General features: G+C 33.9%; 2 protein-coding genes across 5 annotated transcripts in view; one reads left to right on the plus strand and one right to left on the minus strand.

Annotated features, from left to right (window-relative positions):
* LOC112692346 (tubulointerstitial nephritis antigen-like) overlaps positions 1-11,262 on the plus strand; it is a 34,498-nt gene extending 23,236 nt beyond the window's left edge. For 2 of the 3 annotated variants that reach the window (XM_025566990.1, XM_025566991.1), the window contains exons 2-8: positions 1,633-1,930; positions 4,612-4,675; positions 4,837-5,035; positions 6,072-6,373; positions 6,887-7,095; positions 9,029-9,180; positions 10,494-11,260. In XM_025566990.1, the coding sequence (XP_025422775.1) occupies positions 1,633-1,930; positions 4,612-4,675; positions 4,837-5,035; positions 6,072-6,373; positions 6,887-7,095; positions 9,029-9,180; positions 10,494-10,685 (1,416 nt within the window). In that variant the 3' untranslated portion in view covers positions 10,686-11,260. Of the gene's footprint in view, positions 1-1,632; positions 1,931-4,611; positions 4,676-4,836; positions 5,036-6,071; positions 6,374-6,886; positions 7,096-9,028; positions 9,181-10,493 lie in introns of all 3 variants that reach the window. The other variant, XM_025566992.1, reaches the window with a different exon arrangement.
* Positions 11,263-11,666: 404 nt separating this feature from the next.
* Positions 11,667-18,756, minus strand: part of LOC112692322 — a 41,045-nt gene continuing 33,955 nt past the window's right edge. For both annotated transcript variants that reach the window (XM_025566953.1, XM_025566952.1), the window contains exons 3-8: positions 18,339-18,536; positions 18,149-18,259; positions 15,398-15,635; positions 14,298-14,541; positions 14,000-14,202; positions 11,667-12,071 (exon numbers count right to left, since the gene is read on the minus strand). In XM_025566953.1, the coding sequence (XP_025422738.1) occupies positions 11,899-12,071; positions 14,000-14,202; positions 14,298-14,541; positions 15,398-15,635; positions 18,149-18,259; positions 18,339-18,536 (1,167 nt within the window). In that variant the 3' untranslated portion in view covers positions 11,667-11,898. The remainder of the gene's footprint in view (positions 12,072-13,999; positions 14,203-14,297; positions 14,542-15,397; positions 15,636-18,148; positions 18,260-18,338; positions 18,537-18,756) is intronic.

Here is an 18,756-nt window from a genome sequence, read left to right on the forward strand (position 1 = left end):
GTCTATAATATAATATAAATATGTTATTTTTGATTTTTATGGTCGTAGACTGACGAAGATGACGATCACGGGAAATACCATCAATAACGATTATTTGTCGACGAATTGGTCGATAGCCCATGACTATTGTTACTGTCGTTATTGAGCGTCGCACGAAGGATTTGTAAAAACATACTATACTTTTAAGTTTTTAAAACAATTATGTATTTTTTTCTTTTTCTATGGTTTGTTTGAGAGTATACGTAGTATAACCATGATATTTTAGAACAAGCTTGAGAGTATACGGCGTATATGTAGTATACGCTATGGCAACACTACTAGGTTTACGATGAGGTACGAGGATGCGATTTTGTTCCGATCGCAGAAGGGTTTCGATTGTTCCTGTTGGCCCACCGCGGTTAAATCGCCGTTGAACGGCTAGCGCGCGTGCGTTGCAAACACGCGTTACATATTATTACGTCTAACCCTTTCATTATTTAAAACGTAAAATGGGTTTTTTCCGGTACGCATACCAGGAGCGTGCACATTTTTCCGAACGACCCCAGCTAACAAAAATATTTGGATCGCGGTCTTGTGAGCTGATCGATCGAGGCGTGTTCAACGTGTGCGATTCGACAACCGCTGTGCGAGCGTTAATACATTTTAAACCAAAAGACCCCCGTGCGTTTCATTCGCAAACCATCGAATAACCTGTGGTGGCTGTGTACGTTTATATATGGTTGACGACAAATGCGAACAAAAGTCAGCAGCTGACGTAGTGGTACCATAGAATATCATTGTGCAGATCATTGGAGTGCGCAGGAGTGTTGAGGGAGGATATATCCCCCCCATGGGCTTTTTTTTTAGTCTTAAATATTTAAAAACGTATTTAAGAAATACGACGGGGCAGTCACGGTTAAATGGATTGCGTTAATGAACATACATCGAGACATTCCTTTATCTACAGAATTTGTTTGTTAGTTTGGTTATATTTCCAATACCACGGACGAATATTGGTGGAGGTTTTATAATACTCTGTAGGTGGGTTTCCGTTTTTTCGACAGTATTTTATTATTCGACTGAGTTTGTTTGTTTTGTTCAAAGTTATCTATTTGAATTTTATCATCTACGGTAAGGTAATTGAATTTGTTGGCGGAGATAAATATTGGATTTCTTTTCGATTGATGTGTTTTTGGAGAATTAGGAGCACTACGTTTAATTGGATTTTTTGGTTATTGAAAAACTGTGTCATCAGAGGTGGTATTTAAATTTAAATTTAAAATAAATGAAAAAACGCACTTTTACGCGACAATTTTTTTCGTTTTATAAAAAAAAAAACAGAACGAGCATTTGACGTGAAATGTTATGTTGTTTCGTTTAGCATAACTATATAACGGAATAACACTTATTAAGTTAGAAAGTTAATAAAAATAATTATGATTACCGGATTTCGCGACATGTGAACGCTATCACGGCTCAGCACGATCTAAGACAAAAATATAAAGTAGAAAAGTCAAAATTTCCGAAAGATAAATCGTCATTAGAAATTGTTTCGGGAACAAATACCTAACTAACCTGTAGACCAAAACAATAATGCCGATCGTAATAATAGTTTGATTAATATATGCTATTCGGTTTTCTTGAAATCTTCAGATGACGACGGGGTGCTACAGCAACAGGTATTACGGGTGGGCGGCCGCGGTCGCTGTCGTGGCGATGTTGGCTTGTGCCGTGGTGGACGTGGCCGCAGACGATTCCGACCTGGCCGGTGCGTATTGCGCGGCCAGACCGCGAGGCTGTTGCCCGGGCCGACAGGACGACTGTTCCGCGCCGATACTGGGCACGACGTGCTACTGCGACGACTTCTGTAACCGCACTCGATCCGAAGACTGTTGTCCAGATTTTTGGTCGTTCTGCAAGGGCATCGTGCTCAAACCGGAGCCTAAGAGACGTGAGTAAAATAATCAGGTTCGAAACACAATGAAGGCTCTCGACGATCCCCAATCAGGGGTGCAACTAGAGCCCAAATATTGGGGGTGCTGAAATTGCTGAAAATAAAATTAAACGGTATTTAATTGTAATTATTATAGATTATATAGATCTGAAAAAAAAAACAAGAGTGCTAAATTTGAACACAGGGGTGCTAATAACCCTATTGTGCCTATGTCCCCAATAGGGTGGTGGTGAAATTAATTCGTTAATTCTAATATGCCAAAAGAAGGTAATTGTTCAACAATCAATAGCGATAGAAGTCTAAATGATAAGTGTACAAAAATGGTTCGATATTACGTTTGCTCTTGAAATTAAAAATATTATTAAATATCAGACGGTTTTCGATTGTTAAACATAAATCAAAATGCTTAGATCACACCGCGACCGTGGAATACGTAAATGTGTCCGTTCGTTTCCGAGGACGTATGTTCATATCTAACAAAAATACGGGCGCGCGTTCACTTGAGTCGTTATTGAAAAAAAATTAAATCAGGGATCGGAAGTTTTAGCAATTGCATATTTTTCTTGGTTCATCCTAGAATATCCAAAGTAAGATACAAATATGTTTCTCACTTCTCGGATATCATACACAAAATATATTAATATTTGTTATATTTATACAATATATGTATTTTAATAATGTACATATGTTAATTATATACAAAATATATATAACAAAATTAAATTTTGCTATTTTTTGCATTTTTACGGGTTTTATTACTATTTTGCTAATTTAGGTTTTATAATGCTATTTTCGAGTATATTTTTACATAATGTAGAAAATAATCACATTTTATTGATAATAATTGTATTTACTTAGTTATGTTTTTAAAAAAAATTTAATTATTAAAAATAAATAGACCTCATCAAATATTATTTTATGTTTTCATTAACAATTTGATGTATTAATAGTTAGTGACGTCATTTGTATTCTCTTATTGTATTACTGCATTAGATTATCAATTATTTTAATAATCTAGGTTAATTTCCAAGGTAAACATATAAAATAATTTAATAATAAGTAAATTTTTACAAATATGTTTAAGTAATTTATTGTTTATGTTAGCAGTTTTAAATTCAATCAGTCCAGACTATGTCTAATGAGCTCAAAAATTTTTAAAATTACATTTTTTTTAAGTTAAATGCATATTTTTTTGATTTTTCGTGCTATTTATAGCGCATATTTTAGAGTTTTTAAGTGCATATTTAATAGCTAAAAAGTAATATTTTTAGTGCTATAACTTCCGAGCCCTGGTAATAATATTGTACAACATCGGTTGACAGCCGTAAGCGGAAGTAGACTGTTAAAACGTTTTTAATCGTTACCCTCGATACCCGGCTGTATATCGCGCGGTATCCCTTTGATCGCTATCGTCGTCGAATTATTGTTCGCCGAATGCTACCTGAAATTATAAACGCGCGCACGACCGTGATCACCATCCATTATATATTATTGTGCCGCGTACGCGTACGCATAACATGTTACGTGTGCCAATTCGTTTCATCCTGTGCACGCTCTATTGTTTCTATATTTTCGCATTCGCCCGACATTGTCGATTTCCTCCCGTTGGTTCGCGAACCGCCGCAGTAATATTGTTTCGTTTCGAACGCGGCCCGTTTCGGCTATTACGATTGACGATCACATGATCGTATACGAATCAATATATATATATATACATTATTGTAAGTAACAACGATAATAACATGCATTTTCGTACCATCTTTTTACTTTGGGCACGGCGCTACGGGTATGGTCAGGAAATCGTTGAATGAATGAATCGTTCTGCGATCGATTACTTTTTCGGTCGCAATAATTTTTATTTCGAGTTTTCGCAAACCGTCAACCACTACCACCATAACCAAACTTAACTATTCTTTTATTCAATTTAAATGTAATCGTTATTCGATTTCCCGAGTTGTAAATAATTTGTTTTGTATTTTTCAAAATAGGCTGAATATTCTAAACATTTGTTATTCTACATATACCGGTATAAAAATATTATTATTAATGTAGATAACTTATTGATGAAACACTAATAACTCATAGCACAAGACGGATTCATAATTTATTGTTTTGATATCAACTCATCATACTGAAACTTAAACATGTTCGTTTCCCGAGTAAAATAATAATTTATAATTTCACAACGTAAATAGTAATAATACATTTAATATTATATTATAGAGAAATAAATATGCAAGAATCAATTGAATCGTGTTATTCTTAGACTTTGACCATATATCATGACTAGTAATTAATTTAGTATTTTTAAGAAGAATTAACCAATATTAATCTTTTTTGAGCCTAGACTGAAAAATTTGATCAATATAAATCTTTTTTTTTTATTTAATAATAAAACCATTAATTATTAGATCATTGCCATATTGAAATATTGAAATATTGTTAAATTGAAATATTGTTGTATGATCTAAAGGTATAAAATGTAGAGAAGCATATTACTATTAACTTCCTATTAAGTTTAGGGGGGGGGGGAATAATTTTAAAATTTATTTATTAAATTCACTAGGTACAGTACAATAAATAATATATTTTAAAGTTAAAATTAAAACAACGAATATGATGATCGTAAATTATTTACCTTGTATATCGTAATGACTTGTATACTTTTTGTTGTTTAGAATGTTACTCCAACGGACATTATTATGATTACGGAGAAACGATCAAAATCAATTGTAACGAATGGTGAGTAATTGCATGTGATTGTACAAATATCATGCAACATGATCTTAAGTAAAATATTGATTACGGAAATAATTGAACGAAAAAATAAAAAAAATTGAACGGCTGATCTGTAATCGGGTTTCCTGATAATTATCGTTATAAGGTTTAAATGATTTCCGCAGCCGGTGTCAAGAATCCAACGGCAGGTTGCAGCTGATGTGCAGCACCAACGAGTGTCTAATCGATCCGGACTTTTTGTACAAATTGAGATACCAAGGGAACCGTTACGGATGGGTGGCCAGCAATTACAGCGAGTTTTGGGGCAGGAAGTACGACGAGGGACTTACGTTGCGGCTAGGTACACTGAGTTCCAAGAAAAAGGTGTGTGACACATCGAACCGTATACTTAGAAAGTCGCACCTAAGTTTGCGCCCGACGTAATGAAAATAATACAATATAATAAGCTATACGTTTCATATTAAAACAAACGCGTTCGTCAACACTACGATGGTGTACGCAGTGGGCACCAAACTACAAAAAAAAAAAAAAGCAATATGACGAATATTACATTTTAATAATAACTAATCACTAATCCCCCCCCCCCCCCCCAAAAAAAAAAAAATAAATAAATAAATAAAATAAAATAATAATGGTCAATAAACATAATTCATAAATGATTAATACATAATTATCGTGTCGATAGATAGCCGAAAAATCATTGGATATTACCAATAACACATCACGATCCAAAAATAAATATACCGTATACTCGAATTATATCTACGGTAGTGCACATCGCACTACCGTAGATCTACGTAAATTAATCTGTGTAGGTACCATGAACTACTGCTTGTATCGTCTTAATCAGCCTAATAGGCAACTGATATGTTTTCTTGTAATTATGTTAAACAGTTTGAAGTTTCTATCGTACCACGTTGTCTCTATCATAAATAGTTTTATACTTTCGTAATACTTACACATGGGCTATGGGTACCAAGCTATGTGTCACCTACCTACTACCCGGTACCCCCTTCACATAATTCACTAAGACAGTCGCCATACTTGGATATAAGGAGATCGACGCCACCGAGTGTACACATGGTTGCGTCGTCATGTAAAATTAATGCATTATCGCGTAGCGTTACGAACACGATGTCGTAATGCTGGGTATCGAGGGCCTTGGGCGGTTAATAGTTAATAGTGCTCAATTAATTTCACTATTATATTTTAACATTAAATATTAAAATTTTTATTAACATGATACTATCGAGGGCCCGGAAGTCGATTGCCCCTTTGTCTCCCTGGAAAGTCCGCCTCTGTACAGATTGTTTTACACGTCGTAGAGACACTCGCAACGGCGACGACATAACTTCTACTAATCCGCGTGCGCGCGTTCCGTTTACCGTGTTCGTTGTAGATTCTTCAAATGAAGCCGCTGAAAGCCGCGTTCCGGCGAGGCTCGTTGCAACGGTCTTACGATCTCCGCAGCGATGGTACCCGAGGCAAGTACATCTCGCAGCCGATCGACCAGGGCTGGTGCGGCGCGTCCTGGGCCATAACCACGGTCCAAGTGACCACCGACCGTTTCGGCATAATGAGTAGAGGAGCGATCAGCGACGTGCTGTCACCGCAACACCTGTTGTCCTGCAACAGCCGCAGCCAACAGGGGTGCCAAGGTGGACACTTGACCAGAGCGTGGAATTGGATCCGGAAGTTTGGGTGATTATGTTATTACCTATGTGATACATCAACAAGCGATTAATGCCAGTCGGACGAAACCATATCCGTTGGGCCCATAGTAAACAATATAAATTCGTTAAATGTCCGCTTGACTGTGGAAAACAGATTGTAATAGCGCAAAATACTTGATTACTTGATACTAGAATGAACATATATTCTTTAGATGTATATATCTAACTACAAAATAAGTTAAGTTTTCATAACTGACTTATAGAGTTTTTTTATACAGTCATTTTTTTGAAACAAACGAACGACGGAAAATGCATTTGGAAATATTGTTAAATTGCTTTCATCCCATTTATTAAATAAGCGTTTTGGGTTTTACACAGCTTGGGAACTGTGTGTGAAATGCTGATTTCAAGCTATTTTGTTGTGCAATTACAATTTTTCTTTTAGCGTTGGACCAATATTTTAAGAACTCTGTTTCCAGGCAATTGATAAGCTTCACCGACGTTGAAATACAATTATTAATTGATTGAATGTATATTTCAGACTTGTCACAGAAGAGTGCTACCCGTGGGTAGGTCAAGTGACGGATTGCGGGGTGCCGAAAAAGAAGAAGGAACTGACCGCACCATGTCCACGCACCACCCGATCCAATCGTCTGTCCAAAACTCCACTTCACCGAGTCGGTCCCGTTTACCGAGTGGCCACGGAAGAGGGTATCATGCACGAGATCTTAACTTCCGGACCAGTACAAGGTGTGTTCCATAATAACATATGACATGATACAAATCAGCAAAATTTCAGAACATTACCAGGATACGGTTTTTGAACTTTTCCTCTAAACGGGGATATTGTTAACTTCTCGTAGTCATTTTTGTTCGATATACCCACATAAATCTATTACATGGTTTTAGCCAACAAACCTAGACTATTCCTAATCCTTTGGAGTACACTTCCCGTAGAAACATCATCGACGGTACCATCTACATTATGCTATTAAATTATAAGCATTAACGGTTATCTGAGACGGTTGGTGGGTTCTTTTTCATCGTCACCAATAAATTTATGTACTACTGATACAAGTGAATCAGTTTTTTAAGTACCTTATATTATGATATCGACTTTTTTTCAGAATTTATTTCTGTTTTTAGTATTATAGAAAATAAAAAACCATTTAATCAAATTCTTCCCTCATAATGCTACACAGTTAATAGTTAAGGTCATAGGTAAGCAATGCAAATGAAATAAAACGATTAGCCCAAATATATTGTAAAATATTATTCGAACCTTTTACAATTAAATCATTTTTACTGTTTGCATACTTTTACTATGCGTGATTTGCATTTAAATGCAAATTCAACCAAGGCCTGAAAATATAGCTATAGTATAACAATGGGTACCCACACACATTAATTATGAATTCAACAGAACCTTCATGCGGGACCGCAGTAAAAAAAACATACTTAGGAAAATGTTAATATTGTCATTCATTCTCCTGATTGTTTTCGTATAATATATTTCAATGCGAATGTTCTTTTAATATTATTGAAATTAAAATGCCCTCTCGGGCAAACGTATGGATAACTAACTTGCCTACCCGTGTTTCTCGAAACACAGCCTTTTTTCATATATAATTATAATATTATAATATATTATTTGTTCATATATACAAAATCCTAAGAGGCGTTCAATTCGTTTTTCGTTCTCAAAATTAATTAGGCAACCAACGTAATTTCTCTTAAATTCAATTAAATTTCATCAAAAATTATTATTTCATTAACCACGCATCAAGTGCTGGCAAATTCAAGGTAGTTTTTAAAACATCGTTCTGATTTGAATTATTTTTTCAGTAAAGGTTAAAAAACAATTAAGTTCCAACCTGCACGTTTGTTACGGTGACAATACAGTTCTCCAACAATAAAATTGTCTTAAGAAATACGACTTTAGACAGTTATTCTTTGACAATAAAATTGTATTTCAATAAGGTACAATAACAAATGGGTACAATAGCAGTATTTTTCTAATTTAAAAATCTTATATTTCATATTTACATCCCCGGTCAGGGACAAAGTATTATATTTACATACTCTTATATACATATATATTTGTATTTTAGTGTGAAAACGTTTAATATATAATTTATCCAAGTTAATTAAAATCAACGTTTAGGATTTGTCTTAAGAAAAATTTTTAATTTATAACACAAATTAAGATTGATTAAATTAATTTTTTCTCAGTTATTATCTGAATGCTATCCTCATGCGCTTGATAACAGTATACTTCTGAGAGATAAAATCAAAATTAAAATAATGTATTATTATGAGACTTCAGTGACGTATTATAATCATAAATTACTTAAAATACCTTCACATGTATAATGTACTAACTAAACATACATACGAGTACGTATTTCTATAACTGTCAAACTTTATTTATTTTAATATAAATAAGTTAAATAATCACATATAGATAAAATGTTACTTATAAGTTGGCACTACTGAATGCCTTTTCAAATCTAATATAAACGTTTATTTTTGGAATTTTTTTTATCAAAATTGTTTGTTTTAGACATTTTTTATAAAGACTATGCTTGCTATATAGCTACTATATACCATAGTATGCTAATGTATTTTATATTACAATTTTTATTACGTATTGTATTGTAATACTTAAATAATATGCTTACAGCTGTGATGAAAGTGACCAAGGACTTTTTCATGTACAAATCGGGTGTGTACAATTGTCCGAGTTTGGATATCGGATCGAGGACGGGGTATCACTCCGTGAGAATCATTGGTTGGGGTGAAGAATACCACAACCAAGGACTAGTCAAATATTGGGTACGCTCTTTGGCCAGTGGCTGAATAAAATGTATTGATTATTTTTAATATTTTATAAAACAATCCTTCGTTATTCATAATTATCCATGTCCTCGTTATAAGTTGTATAAGCTGGCGCGTTCCGAACGCAATACGTAAAAATTAATGAGTTAAATAATTAAAGTTAAGTTAAAAAGTCACGTTACTCCTAATCAAATTATTTAATGACGAGGTAATATTTTTTTATTTTTATATTATAAAAGTAGCTTCTAACCTAATTAGTTGCATTTTTTCACCACGATGTGCAGCTAATATCCAATTAAAAAAATAGCCACTTTCAACCAATTTGAGGTACTCTTTTCCCTGTTCAACTTGTAATTTTAACAAGCTAATATGACGAAAAGTAACTTTTAACTTTTCATTCGACTCGCTTTTCTTTAGATACGGTCGACTTAGCGGGTTGAAAAAATAAATTAACTCGACCAATGGTGGTGATAATATGCTCACAACGGTTGAACACTTCAGCAACGGGCCCAGAACGTAAACCGCGTTACGCACGCAAAAAAATAAAACACGTATCACTGTATCCATCGGTCCGCGAGAAAGCTTTAATAAAATAAATGTTGCGACCATGAGTAGGCAACGATGTAACATTGTGTATCGATATCGTTCCGATTTTTCCGACATCGTATAGAAAATATCGAAAATACACATTTTAAATATTACCTACTTAGTATTTATTAATTATTACTTATAAATAATTATCAGTTCAAACATTTTCTTTACTTAGCTAGTTGAAAATTAGAAGAAAACAAACTGATTGCATTCAGACATATAAATGATAATATACATCAAAAAAGTAAAATTATTATTATTAGAAATAGGTTTTCAAATAATTCATGTGTTTAATCTTCAAATTCGACAGCTGTATTTTAGCAAATTAATCCATGACTATTTGGCTATTGTTTTCAATAAAAAATGAAAGTGTATGCAGATTTCTTACTGAAGTACGTCCTAGAGGATGGGTAGTTTAAATAGAGAAAATTGTTGACTCGATCCGTAGTATTCTACTTATTTTCTTTGATGTTATATTGCCAGCTTTACTAAACAAACGTTCACATTGGACACCACTAGAAACTAGCGATAAGTATTTTTCTCCCAATACTGATACTTCTGAGTACAAATTAGAATTTTTTTTCGATCATTTAAACGGATCTTTGTCCCGATGATATTTTGCACGTACAGTGTAACACAATTTATCATATCCATTATCGAAGGCCAACGAATACAATATAGATTTCGACATCCCAATACAACGTACTTATATTCCGCAGATCGTGTCGAACTCTTGGGGACGTTCGTGGGGCGAAAACGGATACTTCCGGATACTGAAGGGCACGAATGCGTGCCAGATCGAAGATTTCGTCATTGCCGCATGGGCAGATATCGACGATTTTGACGTAACCATCCATCCGCAGGGGTACGACATATTCCTGTTGAACCACGCCGCGGCCAACACCGTCTGAATGAACGGCATCGCGTTGGGGTGTACGCGCGACTCCTCGTCCTGGCGCTGCGGTGACGAACAAATGTCCAAGGAAAACACAAAATGGACCTAATGCCTTCTATTCGCTACTCATTTACGTATTCATATTCGTATTATTATTATTATAGTTATGTATATACACGCATGGTACACACGTGCGGAGTGATTCGTCGGACGCACCAACAGACGTACTGACTTACACGTCGTCGATCGAAATCATACCGCGGCATGTTTTCTGTACGCTTCGAATCACCCCGTACACGTTACGCCACATTATTGTTTGTATTTTATATTATCAAAACAATTACAGTTCAATATCGCGCGGGCTTGTTTTTCGTTCGTTAATCGTTACATTGATTATGTATAAACGCATGAGCGAAATCAATCGACGCACAAATCGAACCTATCGATCAACTTTTATTAATTTATTATATTACTATACGATTTGTGTATGTATGTACATAATATGAAAAATATATTTATATATACTGTACACTGTAGCGTTGAAATTCACATATGATTTCAAATATTTTAGTTTAAAATGTTTTGTAAAATAAGAATACATATAAATATATTTAACGAATACGTTAATAAATGTAATATTATCGTTTAAACTTAGACGTAGGACAAAATATAATACGTGTTTAGGTATATATATTTTTTTTACTGTATTATTTTTGAGGATAAAATTGGTTACCGGTAACCAAGCATTTACTCTTGAACTAATATTATTTTCTTTGTGTTCATTATTTTTCTTTTTATTGATCCATTTAAATGTCGTTTTTCGTCCTAAACCAATCGAAATACATTCTAAACGGATAATACCATTGCACTTTAACGTGCTTATATCTAAATAATAATATTATAATCATATTAACCATATTCCGGTTAAGCATATATATTTATTAGTAACATATACGTACATGCAATTAATATATATTAATATATATTTATATGTATGCATATACAATATACATTTGAGAAACAATAACCTTGTGTTCTTATTTTATAAATAATCTGAATAAATAACCTACGAAATAGTTTAACAGTTAAAATAATCGTTTCGTATCGAATCGTATACGGCATATGGGCATTCAAATACGTCGGGAAACGCAAATACAAAATGAAAATATAGTAGTAACAGCTGAATGAATGATATTAAATACGTCCATGCGACGATTTGTTTTCACCATTTAGTTATCAGGCTCGTCAATTGTTCCGATGGCATCGACTTTGTTGGTGGCCACTTTGTTACCAATTGGATTGACAAAGTTCCTGAATGTCAACGGTAATTGCAATAGAGGCGCGTTGTTGATCGGATCGTTGGTCCACATGGTCCAAGTCTTACCAATGAAGTCGAAAATACCTATACAGCCAAATGAAACACAAACAATTATAATAAGCAAATTAAATCGATTCAAACAGATTAAATATTCATGAATATTATAAATAGTATACATTTGTGGTAGATATTATTAATCACATGATATTAAAATATTCAATGATTTTCGGCAAAGTAACGGTTATTGGATGTATTCGTGCGCATCGCATTTTCTATATTCATTTCAAAAATGGAAAACGGCCATATATACATTATTACTTCAAATTAGTATTTATGTTCGAATAGTTATTTAGTTATAACAATAAATAATAAATTATGAATACAGTAATCCCTCGTTATCCGCGGAGGTTGCGTTCCAAAAAAGTTGCATGGATAACGAAACCACGGATAATGAAACCATAAATAAATGTAAAAAAGGAGGTTAGGTTTTCTTTTCTCAATTTTAAAAATCAGAATAAGATTAATACATATTTTTACCATTTTTTAATTAATCTAATTTATTAATTATTTATAAACATACTGTACATATGTATTAGGAAGAATGGAAAATTGAAATTAAATTGCACTAAATTTATTAGAAGTAACTGTACACGTGTCACGCACAAATATCAACCGTAAACTGAACAATAATTTACGATTATTAATACTATTAATAAAACATATATCTATCTTAAGCTCCATTCAGTGGCATTAATTAATTAAATTACCAATTTACTATCGTTTTATGGTGTTTTTTCGATGTGCATACCCGAAACTAAACAAATATTATTTTATTTGCAGTAAAAAATAAAAATAATCATGTGTATTTGGTTTCAAGTAAAATGTAAGTGTATTGGTTTTCCATGCAAAAATTCGATATAGAAAATGATTTAAAAACATTTAAGTTCTTATTGTAGACTTATGTTTAATAAATTGATACTTGAAAGTCATTGCGCCTTCCGAAATATTGGGTAAGCAATACAAAATACTTAACGCATTGTGTTGCGGAAACTTATTGTCATTGGCACAGCCGTTAAACTGTGTACGTATTATAATATGTATTTGATAAAAATAATTGTTTTGCTCTTGCAATTTTAATTATTGCAAAACACTAAATGTTTTTTTTCTATTGGTATAAAATAATGACATTTAGTTGGTTAATTAACGTATTTATGTAATATAATCAATGTAGCCAAATAAATTGTAAATCTATCAAATATTTAACTTCTGCCCAAACGGCTATGACTTTGCACACATTTTTTCTGTAGGAGTTCTAACCCTTCAAAACTACGTCTAAATACGTCATATAGTTTCGCTATCAAATACAAAATATATTCAAAGCTAATGCATTTTCGTGTATTATGCGCATCGAACGTAATTCTATTACAAGTATAAAAAAAATGGAATATTGTACTTGAACGTGTCTATGGAACGTGTTCATAACCTAACGATGATAACCTGTGGTAAAGTATTAATATACGGTCGTGCTATCAGAAATAATTATTGATTTGATATAATATTAAAATTAAAATATGTATATGCATAAAAGAAAAATCTTTATTAATTGATAGAATTATTACGTGTTTTATGTTGTGGCACGATCAAGTTGATCATTAAATCGCAATTTCAGTTTTGAAATAAATCACATTTATTTGAACTAATAGAGTAAACTATTTTTGATGTTTATTATTTTACGATCTTTTTGATTGGAACGACTTCGAATTGAGTAAAAATTAAAATTATTTAAATAATGCAAAAATATTAAATATTAGGTTAAAAAAAAAAGTTCTAATTGGTATCCATCTAATATCTAACAAGTATACTGTATATCTAGAGAATAAATTGTTTAAATTTAGTAGAATATTACTGAATTTTCTGTTTATAAGTGAGTGGGTAGTTAAATGAATCGCCATACATATAAATATATATTTCGGTATGTATGCATCAAATGTTGGAAAATGAAATGCACTTACCCAAATGTATCGTGCTCACCCTGGCGGTGGCCTTGTCGCTGAAAATCGGCCACGGATCGTCTTCTTTGTTGCCGAGTATCTCTATCATGTCCTCCAAGCTCGTGGCGTCCCTATTCTTCGTCATCTGCCTGTACCTGCTTTCCCTGGACACGCTGCTCCCATACGCGGCTTCATTCAGCTCTGGGTACTTCAAATGGAGCAATCTGTGGTGAGGAAACGTACGGTGAATTCCAAGACCGGCCGATAGGCGTCGCGTATAGTACAATTTCCGTACCACTATCGTTTGGCGCGTACAGACCTGTTGGTGTGCAACGAATTTCTTCCGATCCCGAAGTCAGCGAGATAGACTTCAGACCTGTTGTCTTCTGCCTTAGGCGTGACTTCGGCCGTGTAGAATACTCGTGACTTAACGGGCACGTCTAGGAAAGCAAAGTTCACGTTGAAACCGTCGGCCGTACCGATGCCCTTGTTGGTTAGCACGTCTACGATCTCCGTCAAATTAGCCTTGGAGGCCAGCAGGGCTCGGGTGATGAATTCTCTGGCTAAAAATAATGAAACCGACGGTGTATTGAGCGCGAAACGCACGCGAATGAGCGTGCACACCAGGTAATCAAAACAGGCACCTGATTAATCTACGAAATTTCCCTTCTCACCCGTCACCGAAATATGTAATTGTTAAGTTAAACGAAGTTATTTCGTCCAAAAGTGTTGCTAAAATTTAACGTTAATGGTGTATCATGTTAGGCTCCCTGTCGGTAATGTCTGCGCACGTGTAAACATGTAATCGGACGGCAGTATTGATGAGTTCGGTATCGCGATATTAGTTAACGGCCGTAGATAGGTGAAAGGGTTTTTATTACACCCAGGCGACACGATGAACATTTTACAGGTGGATGGGCGTGTAGTCGGATTCAGATGGATTTAGATTTTAGAACGAACTCACGCATAGCATGTTTCCGAGTACAAACGTATCACAAACACGAAACACGAAATACTTGGTAGGCGATAAGAATATAACACGAGGACTCAACATTCTGTGCTTTTAATTTATTGTAGCATAGAAGAGGGAAAAGCCTCTCGGAATTAGATAATCCTAATTTTTAGTTGGTAAAACATAAGTACGTAGTTACTTCAATGTTTAACGGTCTATAGTACCCTTCCGATCTACGTTTTTGAAAAAATGTCAAGGATGGTGCGCTTAAGAAAGAAGTGGAAGGGTTGGCGCTGAAATATTTAAGTTGTGCATCATAATTTATACATTTTCACCGTATCACTGAGTAACGGTATCTGTAGTACCAGGATAAACGACGATGTGCCCAAAGTGAATCGAAAATATAGCGACGTTCATCATGTTTTTTGGTTATCATTATTTTTTAATCGTTTTTTTTTTGCACTCACGGATTTTGCCCCTCAATGGTTTGCTGACGAATATCGTGTTGATAGAGAACACCAGCCCGTGGTGGTTGTGGCCGCTTGCGTAGCCCGGTAAGTGACCGGCGTACGCGAGTGCCTCGAACTTCTCATCCCTGGCCGCAAATAAACCGCCCGACTCGTCTTCGCCGGGTACCACGTGCGCGGATATGATGTAATAGTTGTTTACCGTCTCAGACATCGCATCTTCTGTGTGTCCCAACAACTGCAAAACGACGCGGATTCGTTGTGAGTACTGATGGATCACGGAGTGAACTTTACGTTCATTTAGCGAAATTCATTTTGACGTTTTTTTTTTTTTTTTTATTTTAATTTCGACGAAAAGACATTTTACCGAACGGATATTTTGACGGATCAAATATAAAATATATCAAAAAATAAGATTAAAAGTTGTTTGCAAAACTTTCCAATCAATCGATAATGTCCTAATTTTTATAATTTTCATCTTTTTAATGTTTTCTGATATTCACATCAATTTCAGATTTAATATTCAGAATATATAAGAATAGCCCAGGAAGGTTAACATGAACTATTTGAGTCTGGCCATTTGCATTAGTATTAAACCCATTTACGAAAGTATTTAGTAGCCAAAATATTAAAATGACCTTACGCGTTATCGGTCGGATATCTTTTATCTGCATATCGTTATAGATCGATTTTTTTCCCACCTTTTCACCGGGTTCACACGACATATACGCCATATCGATTCACAAGAGATGACGTGAGAAGGTTTTCGACACCGAATCGTTTACGTACAATAACGCTCTCAGTCCCTTAGTTTGTAGACGCTACCAAGGTGAATATTTTAGTTGGATTATAGCCAGAGACAGCGCCAGGGTTCGTAAGGCCCAGGACAATACACTATTAGGAGTTCCTAAATTGAAATTATTTTAATCTTATCGTAGGAGTGATTGTGAAAAAAAATGAATACGATGTCTTAAAACAAACTTTTATTGATTTAATAATATTAATAATAATAATAACACTTGAATATTATTTGTATACTGTATTCTAGTATAATTTTTACTTGACTTATTGGATATGACTAAAACATATTTTTCTTGATTTTTTTAAAGCGAAAGTTTCTAAGAACTTTTGATAGTCAATGTTGTTAGATATTTCTTGTTCAATAGATATAAGTGTAAGATCTAAAAGTTTCTTTTGACTTAATTTATTTTATAGGTACGTTTTGAGAAATTTTTTTCGTCACAAGCTAATGTTACTGAGATTTAGTCATAGATCGTTCAACAGGTTAACGTTGTCGAAAATATTTAAGGATAGAACACGCAAAAAAAACTACGTGAAAATTTCCGAAAATAAGATATTAGTACAATTGTGGTCCATTTCGATGGAAAATTATAACCATTCCTATCTGGGAAATAAAATGTCGATAGACTAGAAAAGAAAATATTATTAAATATTGTAATGCCGAAAATCAACCAAGAGAAGATTAGAAAGAATTATTAAAATTATCAAAGATATTTCTTGGTGGTAAATCTATTCGATTTCCAGGTACCTTTCATCGTGTACGATGGATAGCAAAAGCAATATAAAGTTAAAAAAATATTTTTATATCAAGATGACTTTTATTTAACATCCGACAAAAAAATTGGTGTTCACGATGTTTGTATTTTTCTTGTACGAGTTTTTATTAAATTTTGGTTTTCTGTGACAAACGCAATTGATGTTTCTTGATTAGATTTAGAATGCTTATAAAGTCTTTACGCATATCGAAATATCAATTCAGATATAAGCGAAATAGGACTTGTTTGAAAAAAAAAGTTTAAAAACTCTATTAAAATGCTCAAAATATTTACAAAATATAAGTATGAGTATAGAGAAAGATCTGGGGAAGGGGTTTGTAGGCCATCTGATACATCGTTAACATTTTTTTTAACGATATTGGCCTCTTTTAAGTGTACCAACTATAGGACAAAATTAATACTAAACAGAAGCAAATTCACCGGTTGCCACCATTCAAATTACGCCCCTGGTTTAATTGTAGAGTGTAGTAAAACATCTCTATACCGGACCCCATTTAACATGGCATTATTCATTCAATGAAATAAATGTAAATGTTTTCATTAATAGTCATGAATAAACTTATAAACGCATATTATATGATGTGCCTTTTGACAATATATGATCAACCTTTTGATGTCCACGCCCCCTTTCAAACCATTTTATGAGTTCACGCCCCGCACCCTCACTGCTATAAGATTGATGTATGCATAATATTTATTTGTAAACTATACTTTAATGTCGGTTATTGGATTAATAAGAATACAACTTCAATAAAGTTTTTTTAATATTAAATGAATTTATTTGCATAAAAATAAAATCGACCACGGCGGCGACCAACACAGCGGCAAAGCACGGCGTAGAAAACTGTAATGTTTTCATTTTTCGAGTTTTTTTTTTAATAATTTCACGTTCTCTTGAAATATTTTCACGCCTCCCTAGGGGGGTGCGCACCCAGGTTGAGAACCACTGATATAGTGTTTGTATGTTACAAGGTGTACATTTATAATCCAGTTTCTAACAAGTAGCCTCTTGAATAGCCTAACGCACAGTTCTTTAGCTGTGGAACCGTCCTTGAACTTGTATTATGTGTATACAGCTAGTATTCGTATACAGTACTTACCTACTGTCCGACCAGCTAATCATTTTGACCTATAACCGAGACGAAAACATTTTGAACAAATAATTATACTTTACCTGTGCATTGAGATTGTTGATTATGAATGAAGTGCATCCTACAGGTCCCTTGTCCTTACTCGAGGTGTTCAAATTTTTCGGTAGCGTATCGTCCAAGGCCATTAGGAACAGCTGGAATAACACACAATATTCGAACGTAAGTCGATTTATTTGCTGTTTTTTTAATAAAATTAATCGTTCAAGTGTATACTTCGTGGAATGGTACATCTGCTCCGTCAGCCATGCCTTTTAATTCGATCACGTATTGAGGGAAATATTGTTCAGTGGATTTTAAACTTTCTTCGTAAATTTTACGTCCCTCCGGTAAAGCGAACATTTTCAACAGTTCGCTCTGGAGCGGCTCGTACGCGCTTATGAACTGTTTAATGATAGTACCAAAAGTTCTACCCTGTACAGATAAATAGTTTCACGTTTATTAATGTGATAATTTGTTTAAGCTGGTCGCTATAAAAAATAACAACAAGATCTCTAAATGACACTCAAAAACTCCAAAAAATGATATGTATAAATGGAAAATCAATAATGTTATGTCAAAGTAAATATTAACAAATGTACCACCAGAGCGGTAATTTTTGATCTTACACTCTCTTCGTTGGTTGAGAAAACTC

The sequence above is a fragment of the Sipha flava genome, unplaced genomic scaffold, assembly GCF_003268045.1.
Source record: "Sipha flava isolate LNK unplaced genomic scaffold, YSA_version1 73_pilon_pilon, whole genome shotgun sequence".
In the NCBI taxonomy this organism is placed as follows: domain Eukaryota; kingdom Metazoa; phylum Arthropoda; class Insecta; order Hemiptera; family Aphididae; genus Sipha; species Sipha flava.